Raw genomic sequence first — 18083 nt, 5'->3', positions numbered from 1 at the left:
GGAGGAGGGCAGGTACTGGTACTAGAATCTTGGTATGCACATGATCTGCTTGGGATTTTAAGGGATCCCTGAGCACTGGGCCTGTGTGCATCCCTCCAGCACTCCCAGCACATCTCACATATGCAAGTCTAGATGGTGAGGTGTTTGGAAACCCCTGGCTACCCTTCTGGAGCTATATTCCAGCCTCAGGCCAAATTTGGATTCACTCTAGTATTGTTTTCTGGTTTTTGAGTTGAGTGCATTCCCACATAATAATGTTACTTGCAGAGTCTGGCAGTGAACTTGAAAATGAGAGACCAATGCTTGGTTGGGTACGCAGTTCAGTTTGGAAAAAAAAAAAAAAGAATATTTTTCTTTAATAACATAGTCTTCATTCGAACTTACAAGTAAGGCCTGCCTCCCTTTGGTCTGTGCCCCTTCCTAGCAGTATTAGGATTGTATCTGGGAGAAGCGCAGCCCTGAATGATGTCCCAGCGAGCAGCTGTCCCCACGCTATATTTCGAAAATAAACTCCGCTTCCCTGGGTGTTTGCTTCTTTAACTGCCCCCACCCACCCCGATTTCTTTTAGGCCAAATTGTCCATTGGGCACCATGGTGAGCGGTCCCTGGAGAGCTTCTGTCACTGGCAGAATGAGGAATACGGAGGAGCCCGTTACCTCGGCAACAATCAGGTTCCGGGAGGGAAGGATGATACACCCCCCGTGGATGCCGCTGTGTTTGTTACCAGGTGAGGTGGGATTTGGTCTGCAGCTGCACATGCAACGGGGAAGACATGTCCCTCTTTGGAGAGGACAAGAGGACTGTTTGCTAGGAATTCAGGCTTGGAAATCAGACGTTGGGCCAGCTCTCTGAGCCTTGGGTTCCTCATCAGTAAAATGGGGATATATTACAGTAGCTAACCCTGAGTTACGAGGGTGAGCACGGGAAGTGCTTTTCATAGTGCCTGGCCCGAAGTAAGGACGCAGGAAGAGTTAGCCACCATTGCTGCTGTTGTTAACATAAAAGTACCGAAATCCTGGCTACCTAAGCGTCTTAAAGCTTCCAAGAAAATGCATCTACTATCTCTCCCAGGCACCGAATAGAACGCTCTCCGGGAAAGAGCTAACCTGTGTTCAAGGCTGCTTCCCACCTGGCTTGAGCGTGCTTCTGGGGGGAGAGTGGACATCCCGAGCTCCCTGTGGGAGGCAGTCCATGCAGGCACACGTGTGCTGTGCACAGCGCCAGCCCCGGGGACACTCCTGGGACAGCCGCGGTCGGCAGAGATGCCTGGGGAATTCCTCTGGACGTTCTGTTGCGAGTAAGCAGCTGAGTGCTCTCTAGACCACAGGGCTGGACTTTTCCAGACAGAGAGGGACACCAGGGGCCCGGCAGCAGACAACAGAAACCACACACACAGGCTTCCGCACAGGCAGCAGCTATGCTATCTTCAGTTGCCAGGGCTTCAGTAACACATTACCTCAGGCTGGGGGGCTTGAGACGATAGGAATGCGTTCTTGTACTGTTTTGGAGGCCAGAAGTCCAAGATCAAGGTGTGGGCAGGGCTGTGCTCTCTCTGCAGGCTCCAGGAAAGGATCCTTGCTTCCTTCTTCCTAACTTCCAGTGGTGGCCTGTCATCTTTGGGATCCCTTGTCTTGTAGACGCATGGCTCCGACCTCTCCTGCGCTGTCACACTGTCCTGTAGCTTCCTCCCTCGGTCCCAGTTTCCCTTTTCTCATTAGGACACCGGTCCTTGGATTAGGGCCCAGCTGAGCCCAGTGGGACCTCATCTTAACTTGCTCTTACACCTGCACTGACCCTGTTTCCAAATAAGATCGCATTCACAGGTACAGGTACCGGGGGTTAGGACTTGAACATAGCTGTGTTTGGGGACACAGTTTAACCCACAACAGATATGGATGTGGCTCTTTCACTTTTCCCTGATGTCTCAAACCTCTCTGAAAAAAACCAGTTTGTTTGGGTTGCTTTACTTCCACGACGTAAGTAGAATGTGTTATGTGTTCACACCAAAAACCCCCTTTACAAAATGGGCAGAAGTGTTTCTTGATACTTGTAATACGTTAGATTAAAATATCAAAATGTTATTAGACTTGCTATGACTCTGTCCATTGTGAATTTTAAGGAATTTTTAAAAACTAATTTAAGGAAACTACTTTTCAAATTATATATCTTTTTTTTTTTTTCCTCCTGAGTTCAAAGATACAGATGTGGAGAGGAGCACTTTACCATTCTGCTAGTTTGAGACAGCCTGCCCCGCTAAGAGGGGCCAGAAAGGCTCTCTCGTGTCTCTCTTGAGCCATGTACTGTAAGCCCCTGGCCCAGGGACATCCCGAAGCTGGCTGGGGGAGTTCTGGCACCTCATCCCCAGGCACCAGGCAAGGCAACTGCCTAACCTTCTCCTCTTAAAAACCCCAGAGCATGCACATTGCTACCACCAGACACCTCATCACCCTTGTGGACGATGCATCAGTTGTCTACCCCAAAGGGTTAAAGTGCTCTGTAGCGCACTCATCCCTTATGAGAGCACTTGCTGCCCGTACAGGATGTGATTAAATGTATGATGGGGGGCGCCTGGGTGGCACAGCGGTTAAGCATCTGCCTTCGGCTCAGGGCGTGATCCTGGCGTTATGGGATCGAGCCCCACATCAGGCTCTTCTGCTATGAGCCTGCTTCTTCCTCTCCCACTCCCCCTGCTTGTGTTCCCTCTCTCGCTGGCTGTCTCTATCTCTGTCAAATAAATAAATAAAATCTTTAAAAAAATAAAAATAAAAAAAAATAAAAAATAAAATAAATGTATGATGGGACATGTGAACAGACATCTGTCCAATAATTCTGATTGCCTGCCATCCAGCTAGGGCCCTACCAGGCACCAAGGACAAGCAATGAGCCGGAGCCGGTTCGTGCTTTGGATCTGGGTTTGCCCACCCCAGGGAGTGCTGGGAACCTCCAGGTACCACCTCCCCCAGTGGCTCTGTCACCACCCCCTCGCCCCCTTGTGCTCACTGGCCAGAGGTTGCCAGGCACTTTGAAATGGTTTTTGGAGCCTGTGGGGCTTTCTGTAAAGCACCCCGAGGAGGGCAGTGCTGGGGTGATATGTAGCACCCTTTGAGAGTGGATTTGATTTGGGGAGCAGGGAAGAGTCCTTGGGAACCCTGTCTGCGTGCAACTATAAATTCACACTTCTGGTTTTCCAAATGCTAATTAAGTGAGGTCCTAGAGAAGAACTCTAAATAGCATCATCTTTGGAATATCCATCTAAACTTCCCAGGTCACTACTTTGAAAGTGGTTTGTACCAAAACTAGATAAAATGTACAAATTCTGGTGTTTGTGAGATCTTTCCCGATGTCATCTCTTTCCTGCAGTTTCCTGCCTTGTCTGGGTCGAGGATGCGCTGGAAGTGATCTTGGTTTGGAACGAGTAGCTCCCCCTTAGTGTTTATTTTTCAGAGGCAGTAAGTCTTACTGAAATCAGTGTTGACAACGCTTCTGGTTTAGCCTTTTCACAAAACGCCGTCTGCAGACATGAACGCACCCTCAGCCTGAGAAGGCTGCAAGTTAGGTGTTCTGGCTTTCTGTTCTGCTTCCTGCCTCCAACAAACTTATTTACTATATGGGAAATATTTTGTGTAAAAATGTCAGCTATTTTTTTTTTTTTTTTACATCTCTCACCCATAAGATTACATTAGGTTTTGCTCCTACCAAAAACAAACAAGACGGAAAGTAACGAGCATTGTCAGGATGCAGAGAAACTGGAACCCTCGTGCACTGTTGGTGGGAAATATTAAATGCATCTCTGAAATACTAAACGCAGAATTACCCTTGCTCCAGCAATCCTACTTCTGAGCAGAGACCCAGAAGCATTGAAAGGAGGGTTTCAAAGAGATATGTGTGTACCTACGTTCGCAGCAGCAGGACTCATAATAGCTAAAATGTGGAAGCAACCAAGTATCCTTTGATGGTGAATGGGTAAACAAAATATGGGCTATGCATAGGGAATATTATTAGGCTTATAAAGGAAGGACATCTTGTCACAGGCCACAACATGGGCGAACCCGGAGGACATTACGCTAAGTGAAATACACCAGTCACAAAAAGCCAAATAGGATACGATTCCCCTTATCTGAGGCCCCTAGAGCAGCTAACTTCATAGAGACAGGATGTAAAACTGCAGAGAGGAGGGAATAGAAAGTTAGATGGATGTAGTTTCAGTTTTGCAAGATGAAGAGAGTTCTGGAGATTGGTTGCCCAACATTATAAATGCATTGAACATGACCGAACTGTTTACCTAAAAATGTTTAGGATAGCAAATTCTGTGTCATGTGTATTTTATCACATTAAGACAATTTGGAAATTTTTCTAATTCAGCCCTTAAGGGGTGGTCCCCAATGTATGGGGGTGGTTCTGAGGGCAGGTGCTAGGGAGGGGCATGTCCGGTGGCCCCGAAGAGCAAGGTTCCTTCTGCTGTAGGCAGAACCAACGCGAAGGCCTCCTGCATCTCTGTTACCTGAGGCCAGTCCGGGAGCCGGGGTTTTCTTTCTCAGTTTCGTGCTGACCTCTGATGAACTACCTGAACGCCCGTCCTTCCTCTCCCCTGCTTCTGCGGAGCTGCTGGGCCGAATCGGCCAGTGCCCAGCTCGCTCTCTGGGTCCTCCCAGCTGTGAAATTGAAGACCTCCCAGAAGGACGGGGGAGGCAGCGCCGGAGTCGGGGCTGGGAGCCGAGTTGGCCGGGAGGCATTGTTTAATAATTAGAGGCTGAGAGCTGCAGTTCGCCAGGTTGGGATAATAAGGGGCCAATGTTTTCACGTGGAAATTGGGCGCGAGACAGCTGCTGCTCTTGAGAAACAGCTCTTTCCTCGCAGAGTCAACTGAGAGTCTGATCACGGGCTGCATGAGCCAGGCGGGGTTTAGGGGCTGGTGTCCCCCAGTCCCGGGACTGAGACTGGCCAGTGCAAGGGTTTCTTCCCGCCTCCCCCCCCCCTTCCTTATGGGCTGTGGCCGAGCCCAAGAGTCCATTCTCCTGGACGCCCACCAGCCCTACAGATGGCCAGCCACAGAGATGTGAGCCTGACGTCATGTCCAGCAGAAGCCGCTGAGCCAGAAGCCACGGAAGCTGGCTTTCCGGCAGCTGTAGCCGTGTCTGGGGCTAGAAAACACCTCCTAGTGGACTGAGGCTAGGTACCACAGGGGACCCATGCAGAGGCCTGGGGTCCAGGGGGCTTCAGCCCCTGGCACAGTTTTACCTTTGGCCCTGCATCTCCTGCAGGAAGCCACGAGAGAGGGATTCCCCCGCAAACCCAGGTCTGTGCTCCCAGGAGACACCGGGAGCAAACACACAGGGCCGGCTCGGAGCTTCGGCCCAGGTAACACCTCCAGCTGTCCCTCAGCCTTCCCCTGCATGTCACTCCATCCCGCTCCCCAGGGACCGCCTTCAGCCTCTGAGCGAGGGGGTCTCTTACAGGCCTACCCCGTGATGAGAGCTCAGTATCTGCTCCATCGCGTTACACTTTTTCACGTTTCCAGACATTGTGGGGCGAAGACCACCGGTAAGCTCGCATGGCAAGTTGCAAGTGGTCTGGAAATGTATGTCCGTTAGTAATAAAGGAGCCACTATTAAGCCCCAACTGTATGCCAGGCAATATGTTATGCGTAAGACTAGCTACATAAATTGTGAGGCCCAGTGAAGATTGAAAATGCTGGATCTTAAAAAAGACTTTCAAAATGGCAATAGGAGAGCAGTAAACCGGGCCGGGGGATGGGAAGCTTTTGCGTGCACAGGTCACATACCCACAAAGCACACCAGGTCGCAGAGGTCCGCACAGCCTGCCTTTTCTTGAGGAACGAGGGGTGGAAAGTAAATAGAGACAGGAGAGCTCCATTGGGACCCCACTTGAACCCTGCAGCCCCAGCACGTGGGATTGGCATGAGTTCGCGGTGGGAGCAGGATTCCCTGGAGATGAAGCTGCCTCTGAAGGCAAACATGGCTTGTGTCTTCTTTTCTGAGAAAGGATCTTAAACAGGAAGGAGAGAGAAGATTCCAATCCTGGCTGACCCTGTCAAGCCGGGATGCTAATTGAGCTTGGCTCTCCCCTCTGTGAGCAGACCACACTTCCTCAGGAGAAGCAATGGATGATGCTGCTGGGCCCATCATTTGAGACCACCTATTTCCCTGCAGGGAAGCCATGTGATGAGAGAATACTCAGGGCTCCTGTCAGCGAACAGGGCTGGCTTTCTCCAAGATGGTGCCTGTGAAGTGGGCACCATCTTCTACTCAGTTCTGTTTAGTTCTTGACTGTGGGACTGATGGTCACGTGTGCTTTCTTCTTTGCCCAGGCTTTAGTTGTGCTCATGCTGGGAAACCCTGGAACAAGGCATTGGGCCACCTTGGTCCTTATGTGCGTGTGACGTTCGAAACAGTCAAATGGGAGGGGTGTCTGATCAACGATGTTGAGTTGGGGTCAGATAGATACCAGAGCAGTGAACATATTTATGTTCCTAATTTTATTTGTTTGGTTTTTCTCTTTGCCACTGCTTCTTGCCACCTTCTACTGCCTGTTAATTAGTCTTTGAGAAGATCATTTTTGTTTTAAGTTTTTAATTCCAGTGAGTTAACACAGTGTTATAGGAGTTTCAGGTGTACAATATAGTAATTCAACACGTCCATACCTCACCCAGTGCTTATCACAAGTGCCCTCCTTCATCCCCATCACCTGTTTCACCCATCCCCCCACCCACCTCCCCTCTGGTAACCATCATTTTGTTCTCTCTAGTTAAGAGTCTGTTTCTTGGATTGTCTTTTTCTCTTTGCTCATTTCTTTTGTTTCTTAAATTCCATATATGAGTGGGATCATATGGTATTTGTCTTTCTCTGACTGGTTCACTTTGCTCAGCATTATATTCTCTAGCTCCATCCATGTCACTGAAAAGGCAAGATTTCATTCTTTTTGATGGGTGAGTAATATTCCTTTGTGTGTGTGTGTGTGTGTGTATACACACCCCACATCTTCTTTATCTATTCGTCTGGCGATGGACACTTGGGCTGCTCCATATCTTGGCTGTTGTAAATAGTGCTGCTGTAAATACAGGGGTGCGTGTATGTCTTTGAATTAGTATTTCTGTATTATCACTACTGGGTATTTATCCAGAGAATACAAAAACACTAAAAGGTCATTGTTGATAGAAAAAAATCGAGGCTTCCTTTTATGGCTCCTATGGCTCTCCCCCCTCCCTTTCGCTGCAAGTCCTGTGGTGTTGGAGCGGGATTGTGACAAGTGTAGGTCCTTCCCCCCCCACCCAAGCGTGAGATTCTTGACGGCTTCCTTTTTCCCTTTGTTAAAATGGGTTTTAAAATTGATTATCAAAAATCATGTTATGAAAAAATTGGAAAGTCGCAGTGAGCAGAACCTGTGTGAGCTGCTGATGGGATTGGCCCCAGCTCCTCCTCGGCATTTCTCTGGCCAGTTTCAGGGCCACGCCTTCAAAGCTGCCCTGTCCTCTCCTCTGGGCTTGCAGGCTGGCCAGCACCTCTGGTTCTGTAGATCAGGACCCCGAGGAGAATCCGTGGGTCTGAGTAGGCGGGTGGATCTCTGACAAACCTCGGGTGAGCCTTAGGCAAGCCAAAGTTGGGAACACATGGGCTGGGCTCCGTTTCCACGGGAGCCCACCTAGCGCCGAGAGGCATCAGGTGTGGGTCACAACTTGGAGGCAAATACAAGAGAACACGCGGTGCCTCGGAGTGGGATTGACGCGGAGGGAGAAGGGAAGATGACCATACGGACTTAGGTTAGGAGAGTGACACGTTGCCTTCTCTGTCATCTTGCCCACTGGGAACGGTGGGTCAGATCCTACCCTGAGAAGAAATTTTGACAGAGGGTAGGGGAGGAATTGGGGACACTGAGTCAAAAAGGGGAACAGTGGCCCAACCCGGACCTGCCACTTTCTTTCACAACTAGACTTAGTGCCCACCTTGTCTGGCTGGCCCCATCTTCCTTCCCAGAAGAACTTTAAAATGAGAAGAAGTGGCTTCAGAACACACCTTTGAAACCTGAAGGAGTTTAAGGGAGTGGGCATTTTCTGTCAGCCCCCCACGGCCCCCATGAGAAGATGAGCATGGGGCTCTGGGGTGGCGGGGGAGGGGGACCAGGCCACTGCTCTCCTTGCCCGGCTCCAGGCAACCAGTGGTCAGGTCAGCCCCTAATGTGGGAATGCTCTGGTTTTGGGGGAAAAAAATGGGCCCAGACCTATTGTTTCAAACATGAGTGGCTAGAGGCCCTAGTGAACCCCTGGGGCTGGACTAGCTTTTGAGCATATTTTCTCTTTACACACAGCCGCACGCCCCGGGGAATTCTGGGAAGCTTTAAAGGATATAACTTTAAGAAATTACTTTTTGTTGTCTTCTCATATAAGTGCTATGTGGTCACTTCAGCATCTAAAGCCAGTCGCTGCCCTCGTAGAGTCGCTTGGGGAAGTCACTATAGTTTGACGGTATTGAAGAATAATTGTCTCAGATGCATGACTTGCAAACCTCTTCTTCCAGAACTTTCACAGTTGTTGGAGGTGCCCTCCCTGCCACCAAGTGTTAGGTGGAATAGTTTAGCTATGGAAGGAGGGCCTTTGGTGGGGTAACTGGGCCTACCAGTTGGGAAGGGTTGTGGGTGGGTTACTCTTGACAGGTGGCTAGTTGTTCTTTGCTAACCTGGGACAGCTGCAGCGGTAACATTGCTACGGGCTGGACGACCAGTCAAGCTTAGCGGACAGTGTTGCCTTCTCCCAATCTCGGGGGCTTCTGCATACACCTGACCATGTCTGTCTTTGTGTCTTTTTAGGACAGATTTCTGCGTCCACAAAGACGAGCCGTGTGACACCGTTGGTAAGTTTAGAAGCAGAATGATAATTTAAGGGGCTGCCGAACCCCATGATGATCTGGAGCTGGTAACACTTCCAGTCTGCAGGAGCTGTCCTCAGACAAACTCTGCCTTTCCTGTTGCCTCTTTTCTCGTAAACTGGTTCTTTGACTTCATGTGACTTCCTCTTTTGTGTTGCTGCTAAGTGTTGAGGTTGCTCAGGGCAGAAGGCGTCAAGACGTGCTGAATGAGGAAGATGTGAAAAGTGAAACCATGGGAAGTGCCTCCAGGCTGCCTCCAGGTGGCCGTGGTTGGCGACACACTTGGCTCTGAGCCTCTTGGCCACTCATGCAGGCGGGGACCCCACCGCGTTACACCATTGTCATGAGACCAGCGCGTCCCGGTTCACTCGTGTGTGTGCGTGCGTATGATTGTTACCAGTGTCCTAAGCGGTGAGGTGGGACTGTGTTGGTGTGAGGTTGGTCTCCTCCACCAGGCTGGGCACCAGGCTCATGGCTTTCTGGTCACGTGGTCCCGAGACCAACACGCAGGGCTGGCAAGGCACGTTTTCCTTCTTCCCCTTCCCGCACCCCCACCTTCACTTCCTCCTCCAGCTTTTCCCTATTTGCCGTTTTCCCTTCTCTCTATCTTCCTTGGTATCAGGCTTATTCTTGACAGGTCACAGGTTTCCAGTCAGAACCAGTCTTTGAACATAGGAATAGGGTGCTTGCTTAACAGAGGAAAACACCAAGACGGTTTCCAGTTCTGACCACTATGGCACAAATCTTCTTTCACCAGGAGGTTGAAATATGGCACCACCAGGAACAAGAGTCTGAATGAGATGTCTTAGAATTCAGGAAAACAGTATAGGATTGACGAATATATATTATTGTGGGATCCCCATATTTCAAACCCTGTGCTTCCTAGGGAGTCTAGTAGTGGGTAATCCCGAGCCTTCGCTCTGGCTCGGCCACATACAAGCTGGGTGACTTTGAGTGAATCTCCTTAAAATGATCATTTTTCACCAGGTGACTTAAAAGACCCTTCAAAATCTAGTATAATGATAGCTGGCATTCATGTCACATTTTTTAGAGTTTGCAAACTGATTTTTTTATATTCTGTTTCTTCAAGCCCGTAAACAAATGTGAGAGACAGGGTCAAAAACTGGCCAACCAACCCTTCATTCTCTGGGGGCCGTCTCCAGAAAGGGATCACTACACAAAGCAACGTGAAACGGGCTTCATCAGAGGGAGAGCCGACACATTGAGTCTGGTTGGGGCTAGACCAGTGCGTGTTGGTCTCTGTCCACTGACGGAGCAGCGAAAGCATGTGCTGGCTTGAGGAGTGGTGTTCCTTCCCAGCGTTCACAAGTCAGCTTCTGTGCTTGGGCCCAGGAGGGGCCTCTGCTCCAGGCCCCTGCCGCTCCCCGTGCTTGCCCGAGGAGCTGACCCATCACATTGCCTGTACCTGTCTGCCTTCCCTGGAAGATTCTGTGCCTGGCAGGGCTAAACTCCACCTTTTACCTGTGTGTCCTTCGGTGTCTGGCACAGAGCTTGTGAGGCCCAGTCACTGCTGTTAATTGAATGAATGAATGAACGAATAATGAAGGAACTCCAGCATTTCTGAATAACCGGCATTTTTATCACATGGTTTTCTTCCCATATGATTTATAGCTGGCTCTTTTTTCTTTTGAATATACAACTTTCCTATCAACCGTTCACTGTGACTGTGAACTCTATTTCAGACCCCCCGTTGAAGGGCAGACACCGAGCTCTGTCTTCTTTCTTCTACACCACGTCACCTTGCTACTTCTATGCACCTGCTGGGGCTTTTCGCACAAAACACTGTAGACCGGGCTGCTTGAACAACAGAAATCTGTCTCGCGGTTTTAGAGGCTGGAAGTCCAAGATCAAGGTGTCGCCCAGTCGGTTTCTCCTGAGGCCTCTCCCCGTGGCGTGCACATGGCTGCCTTCTCCCTGAGTCTTCACGTGGTCTTTCCTGTGTGTGCCTATGTCCTGATCACCTCTTCTTACAAGGATACCAGTCAGATAAACGCCCTACTCTCATGACCCCTTTTAACTTTTTTTTTTAAAGATTTTATCTATTTATTCGACAGAGAGAGAGACAGCCAGCGAGAGAGGGAACACAAGCAGGGGGAGTGGGAGAGGAAGAAGCAGGCTCCTAGCGGAGGAGCCTGACGTGGGGCTCGATCCCATAACGCCGGGATCATGCCCTGAGCCGAAGGCAGACGCTTAACTGCTGTGCCACCCAGGCGCCCCACCCCTTTTAACTTTAATCACCTTTTTAGACACCCTGTCTCCAAATACATTTACATCGGGGGGTTAGCATTCCAACATACGAATCTCAGGGAGAGGGGGACACCATTCAGTCTATAACAGTACTCATTTGACACTTTGCATACTGCGGGTGAAATCTTATGTCCTTACGTGACCTCCCAGGTGTGTGTGTGTGTGTGTGTGTGTGTGTGTGTGTGTGTGTGTGTGTGTGTGTGTGTGTGTCATTTCCTCCACAAAATCTTTTAATTGCACGGACCAGCTGTAATCATGCTTTAGGTGACAGCCGCTTAGCTCAAGGCTGAACCCAGCCCCTCTTGTACTTGCTTCCTTATTGCCTGCTCTTTCCAATACCTTGGTGATTCTCAGCTTCTACAAAGGAAATGAATCCCTTCCTTAAAAAAAAAAAAAATACTTACATGGTGCTTTTGTTTTAACATGCCATAATTTATTTGTACTTATTATCAAGTCAGTTCCTAAGAACAATGGTGATTCCATGAAGAGAAAAGTTTGAAAACTGGGGTTATGACGGGCTGAGGGCGGTCTCATCCAATTTATTTCTGTATTTTTTTTTTTANTGTGTGTGTGTCATTTCCTCCACAAAATCTTTTAATTGCACGGACCAGCTGTAATCATGCTTTAGGTGACAGCCGCTTAGCTCAAGGCTGAACCCAGCCCCTCTTGTACTTGCTTCCTTATTGCCTGCTCTTTCCAATACCTTGGTGATTCTCAGCTTCTACAAAGGAAATGAATCCCTTCCTTAAAAAAAAAAAAAATACTTACATGGTGCTTTTGTTTTAACATGCCATAATTTATTTGTACTTATTATCAAGTCAGTTCCTAAGAACAATGGTGATTCCATGAAGAGAAAAGTTTGAAAACTGGGGTTATGACGGGCTGAGGGCGGTCTCATCCAATTTATTTCTGTATTTTTTTTTTTACTCTTTATTTTGCAATATTATAGAATCAGTGAAAGTTGCCAGAGAAGCTCAGCAAAGTCTCTTGTACCTATCACCTGCTTTCTCCCACAGTTGCATCTTCTGTAAACCCGGGAAATTGATTGGCGTGGTGCAATGAGCTAGACTACAAATCCTACTCAGGTTTCACCGGTTGTTGCATGAACCCCTTGTGGGGTATGTCTTTATATACGGTTCTGTGCTATTTTATTATGTATGTAGATTCATCCAACCACCAAGACAGTCAGGAGCAGAACTTGGTCCGTCACCTCCAAGCAGCTCCCTTGGGCTGCTCCTCTAAATAGCCTTCTCCCTCCCTCCTTCCCTTTCCCTAAACCCTGGCTACCTGTGTCTGTATTCCAACTCTATAATTTTGTCATTCCAGCATCCAATTTATTTTTGTATTTGTTTTGATACCACAGAATGGAAAAATAATCTGAATCACACAGATATGTGGCTGCCAGTGCTAAGAGATTTTGAACAGCTGCCTTCCGATCTCAGGGTCAAGCTCTAGCAGGAGGGGCTGTGCCCTCGGTTTTGCAGAAAATGGGATAATGTGGCACCTTGAGAAACCAGGGAAGCTTGGGGATTGCTGGTGTTTTATAATTTGGCACATACTAGTGTCTTCTGTTTGCTTTCTGGGTTTGATTAGGGTATAAACTTACATACAGCAAAGGGTACAGATCTTGGTGGATTTTTAATTTATGCCTGTGCTTTTTTTTTAAAGATTATCTTGTATTTATTGAAATATTTAACCTGTTTTTTAAATGGTGGTAGATACATATAACATTAAATTTATACGTAAAATCTTAACCATTTTTAAGTGTGTAGTTCAGTGACATTAAGCACAACCACACTGTTGTACAATCATTTGCCTGTACCCTCAAAACCACTACTCAGATTAAGCTAAAGAATGTCATCAGCCCCCTGGAAGGTTCCCTCATGCCCCCTCCCATCCACTAACTACTGTCTTAAAAAGTAGCTTAAAATAGATTTCAAAATGAAATTTGAACAATTCATTCAGAGGACCTCTGAGGTAGCTACTGGAGTTTGTTAAAAAATACTTTCCCTCTACACTGCTCAGTCTGCACGAGCCCATTTCAGCAGACCAGGATCCTGATTGCCAGGAACAGGCAGAAAGGGCATTTATCGGAAGGGGGCTGCCCACGTGGGGGGGAAGTCTGGTTGGAACACGGCACCCCAGGCAGCCCGAGAAGGTGCGGCCGTAGACACCATGCAGAGGTCAGTGGCAGGGCCTGCGGGAAAGGGCCTCCATCTGCCCCAACGGCCAGCTGCTTGTCACCAGCTCCCAGTCCCACCCTAGGTCATGTGGCCTGCAGCTCCTCAACCCACCTGCACGGTGGGGGAGGGAAGCTCTGGCTCTTTGGGCTTCTGGGCGGGGGGCAACAGTACTTTCCACAACAATGCACAGGAAGGAGTTCTCCGGTTGGGGAGGGGTCAGCATGCTTTAGCCAGGGGGAAGGATGGATGTTAGACATTCCAGAACCACCAATGTTCACTACATCCCTGACCCTTAGTGAAGATTTAAATCTGAGAACCCGACATGTCTGCAGCTTACTATCTGTGCATGTTTTAGGGGTCCCACTGACATAGGCAAGGGGGGCTTCCCTGGCCCTATCCCTAAGGTGGTCCTGACCTCGGAGCGGGAGAGCCCTCATCAAGCTCCACCTCACTGGGTAGGAGCTGGCCTGCACAGACCAGTCAACATGCTTTTAAGACAACCATCCCTGAGGGACCCTCCCTCCCGGCTCTGCCAGTTTGAGCCACTGTGGAAGGAGAAGGGATGGCAGCACAGGGGTCCTGCTGATCTCCACCTTGTCGGAGGACACACACAGGGAGAAAAGGCAATGCTTAAGGCAGAAGGTTCTGGAAAAACAGCTTCATTGCTAAGAAAAGCAGCCACCCCCTCATTGGGCGGCCCCTACTTTGCATTTTTGAGACCTTGCCTTTGTTGAGTTTTGTGGGCTTTTCCTCCATTGAATTGCTTTATCCTGACGAAAAAGCTGTCCTAGGTGAGGAGGAGTGTGAAGGGGAGAGACCTCTGGAAGCCTGTGTTTACCCGTCACATTCCTCTTTCCAGCACACATACCTTTGGGCATCCGTTGGTACCTGAGCAGCCTGGGTGACCAGACATATCTCAGTTACGTGGCGTTTGTCCTGGTCCCACCCTCAGCTGTAAACTAAGCTGTGGTGGATTTTTTTTTTTTTTTTTTTTTTTTTTTTTTTTTTTTTTTTTTGGACAACGACCTTATTCAAGCTTCACAAATTTAGTTCTAATTATTGGGATTTGTATTTTCCCTTGCTTGCTCTCATTTTTTTAATTAATAGAAAAGACTCCTTTCCCCAGCTGCTGCCAAGTCAGAGGATGTGATACGTGATATTCCTGCACAAAGGACAATGGAAATGGTCAGCAGTCATGTGAAATGTTTCACACGCAAGGCCAGGCAGATGCCGCCGAGGGGCTCTGAGACTGGTCCACACGCTGGGGCCCTGCTGCTCCGGACCGAGGGCCCCATGGCTGTCCCTGAACCTCGGTGTCCCTGTGTGGCCCACAGTACTGGCGCTGAGCTCCCTGATAGGTCTGGGCAGCCCAGTGGTGGCTTATGGACGTGGCCACTGACTTCAATGTAGCGGATAGGTCGATGAGGGCGGAAGCGAAGGAAGGAGCATCACACACCGGGATGAAGGTTTTTGGGAATGACGTATCTGCTTTGGAAGTCTGTTTCAGGCCAGCCAACATGAGACCATGAAAGGAAGATTTGCTGGGAAACCAGTGAGAGATGAGGGTGAGTGGGCCTAACACTGCACCTGTTAGGTTTTCATTAAATAAGAGCGTCAAGAAGTTCTGAACTGTGACATGTCTCATTAGGGCTTAGGCAAGAACATCTTGCCACTTTGTACGTATAAAAACAAACATCAAAATGTATCCCTCTGGCTGCTTCTTATCCCCCCACATTCATCACCCTGGAGGACCTTTGGTTATTCCAGTCCTGGTGCTGTGGCTGAACATCTGTGTAGACCCCTTTGTGGAATTCCCTTCAGAGAGCACATTCATTTTTTGTGTGTTTTCGTGGTGTTGCCAAGTCTTCATTCTGCGAGGGCAGTTTTGAGTTACAGAGGTGTCAAAGGTTCTGTGTGCTGAATGAGGCTGGAAAGTACCGTTGGAGATCAAAATACAAAAGTTTGACTAGGAAGACTGAGCTTTGGGCTTGTTTCTGAGAGCTTTCCTCTGGGTTTGTTTGCTTTATTCTGTTATTCCTTGTGACCTTAACAGAAGCATGGGTTCAGTTTTGCTTCAAAATCGTTTGTCAGAAGTAGTCTCAGATGTTTGTCCCCGAAGGGCAATTACCCATTGACTGAAGAAGCTCTGATGTGTCTTCCCGGTAACCTCAGCTCATGCTGGGCGCAGCCCATGCTGCCTCATTGTCAGGCTGACCCACACTGTGCCCTTTGCTGTCTACCCTGAGAAGCTTCCAGAAGAGAAGGCGTAACAATCAATGATATGTTAGTTGTCCCAAATCAGATGACCTGAGGTCTTCAGCAAGTTCATCTGTTTTTCAGAAGTTACACTGGTATTTATAGTTAGGCTCTTGACCATGATCTGTGATTTTTTTGGGGTGAGGTTTTATGAAAGGCTTCAATTTTAGAAATCAAATATGCATGCATCTAGCAATCAGGGATTCAGACTGTTTGGGCAAGTGCTGCCTTCCTCCTCGTATGATGTGAAAAAAAAAAAAAAAAAAAATCGGCCATCCCCTGAAGAGAGTTAGCAAAGTTGCATTCTGTCAATGTGAGGGCTTTGCTCGCTATAGATTCAGCTTGGATTTCTCAGCCAACAGAATTACCTGGGAAAGCCAAACAGTATATACTTCAGGAGGCTGGCTTCTTCCCTCACCTCTCCGGCTTCCATGTAGGTTTAGAGCAGTTTCTTAAAAATGACAAGTTGCGTCTGGATGTTGGAGAAGGTCTTCTAAGAGACCTTGACCGGAGCTGCCGCCCCGAAGGAGAACAGAAGCGGGCAGGCGCGGGGTGGCCCTGGGGAGTCTCCCTCCTGTGTCCTGCTGTGTGGCTGTCCTGTGGCGTGGCTTGAACATAGCGACCGGAGAGAATGAAAAGATGAACGAGTGTGTGTGTGTATGTGTGTATGTGCACGCGCGCATGCCTGCATATGTATGCACACACGTACCCTGACACACACACGCATGCCTAAGCGCGTGCACATTCGGCGGAAGCGTGTAGTGGGTGTACGTGTTTCCTGTACCTTGAAGTCTGGAGCCCTTTGCGCTCACAGAATTCCATAAGCTCCCTAGGAGGGAGCCGCCCCGACAAGGCCCGCCAGCCCTGGCGCCGACACAAGAACCCGGGGCGGGAGGTTTCTGGTTTGGGACTTGGCAGGAAGTCCCCCCTGAAACCAGTTGCCCCAGGGGACCAAATTCAACTTCTCTTCTTCCTTGCGCCAGGGTCATGTTTAAGGTTACATAATGGCCCGAGATGCATTTCAAAATGGTGAAGAGTAAGTGGGTATGTTTTGCACGGGATGGGCTTCTGCCAGCCCTTTGGAGATTGTGGCTCTGTTTATTCTGGAACTAGACAGAGACCAACAAAACGCAGAGCCATGCCCGATTGCCTTTCGGGCTGGAAAGCAAGAGGGCTGAATATGAGAGAGCCTAGCCCCTGCAGGGTCTCCAGCTGTGGTCCTTCAGATGCCGGCTTTGGAGTCCGCTCCTTTGTTCAGCTCAGGAAGTGGACGCCTCCTGGAGGGTGTCCTTCCCCCAGCCTGCTGATTAGCGCCTTTCCAGGTTCCGTGCGCAGGTGGCTTGAAGGGGACTCTGAAAAAGACCCCCTTCTAGTTAGGTGGCCCTGATGCACAAGGTGTGGGTGACCCGCCGCCGTGTCCTGTGTCGTGGGCCTAGGCGCGATGTGGCCAGAGGCTGGCTGTCTCCGTTTTTCTCTGTGTTTCCACTCCTCAGGCCACAGGAGTGCTTTCTGATTAGCTTGGAATGCAGCGGGCGTCACCTCGTTCCTGCATGGCGTGCAGCTCGCAGTCAGGCCCGACCCTTTACCAGCTTTGTTAGAAACAACCCCCCAAAACCCGCCTCGAATGAGGGAAGGATAGGAAGTAGAATCATAAACAGGAAAGTAGGCTGTCTTGAGATGCCTTTTGTGTAATTGTGAGTCCTTACGCACTCTTGGAGCCTGTGTGCCTCCCTTGTGTTGAGAGCCTGAGGGGTGGGTCGGAGTGAGGGGGCCAGGTTCACAGCTGCCGCCGGCCCAGTGAGCACAAAGAATGGGAGAAGGGCTCCCACCGCTGCTGTCTTCACAGTGTGACCCTCATGGCGGTCCCTGGCGGCACCCAAAGAGCCCCGTCATCTCCACGGTGAACACTGAACCGTCCTCAGGGCCTGCGGTTGGCTTGGTGCGGTGGTCAGAGCATCGGCCCTGCAGCTGGATGGGGGTTCGAGTACTGCCTCTGCCACTGGCCTTGTGTGAGTCATCTAAGATCCCCACCTCTGTTTTCTCATCTATAAAATGGGAGTAAGACTACCCAGGGTTATTCCGAGGGTGAAATGGGGTGATTGATCACACCCATTAGGATGGCTGTTGCCCAAAAGAACCCAGAAAACACAAGTGAGGTGAGGACAGTCTGCGTGTACCGCTTGAGGGAAGGTATGGTTCGTCTGCTATGGAAAACAGTACGGAAGTTCCTCAAAACATAAAATACATCGTCTAGGAATTCCTTCTCTAGATACATACCTAAGAGAAATGGGACTTGAACAGATATTTGTACATCCACGTTCATAGCAGCAGTATTCACTAAGAAGTAACTTAGGTGTCCTCTGAACGATGAACAGATAAAACACGGTGTGTGTACACACACACACACACACACACACACACATATGCATGGATATTACTCAGCCTTAAAAATGGGTTTTCTGAGATATGCAATAACATGGGTAAAACTTGAAGACAT

At 49.2% G+C, this 18083-nt stretch overlaps 1 protein-coding gene across 1 annotated transcript in view; it reads left to right on the top strand.

The window, feature by feature from the left end:
• ADAMTS17 (ADAM metallopeptidase with thrombospondin type 1 motif 17) overlaps positions 1–18083 on the top strand; it is a 353798-nt gene that overhangs the window by 82809 nt on the left and 252906 nt on the right. The window contains 2 exon segments of the mRNA XM_034667944.1: positions 570–727; positions 8821–8864. Coding sequence (XP_034523835.1) covers positions 570–727; positions 8821–8864 — 202 coding nt within the window.

The sequence above is a fragment of the Ailuropoda melanoleuca genome, chromosome 9, assembly GCF_002007445.2.
Source record: "Ailuropoda melanoleuca isolate Jingjing chromosome 9, ASM200744v2, whole genome shotgun sequence".
Lineage (NCBI taxonomy): Eukaryota > Metazoa > Chordata > Mammalia > Carnivora > Ursidae > Ailuropoda > Ailuropoda melanoleuca.
Note: the sequence above shows the minus strand (reverse complement) of the source record. Positions and strands in the feature narration are given on the sequence as shown.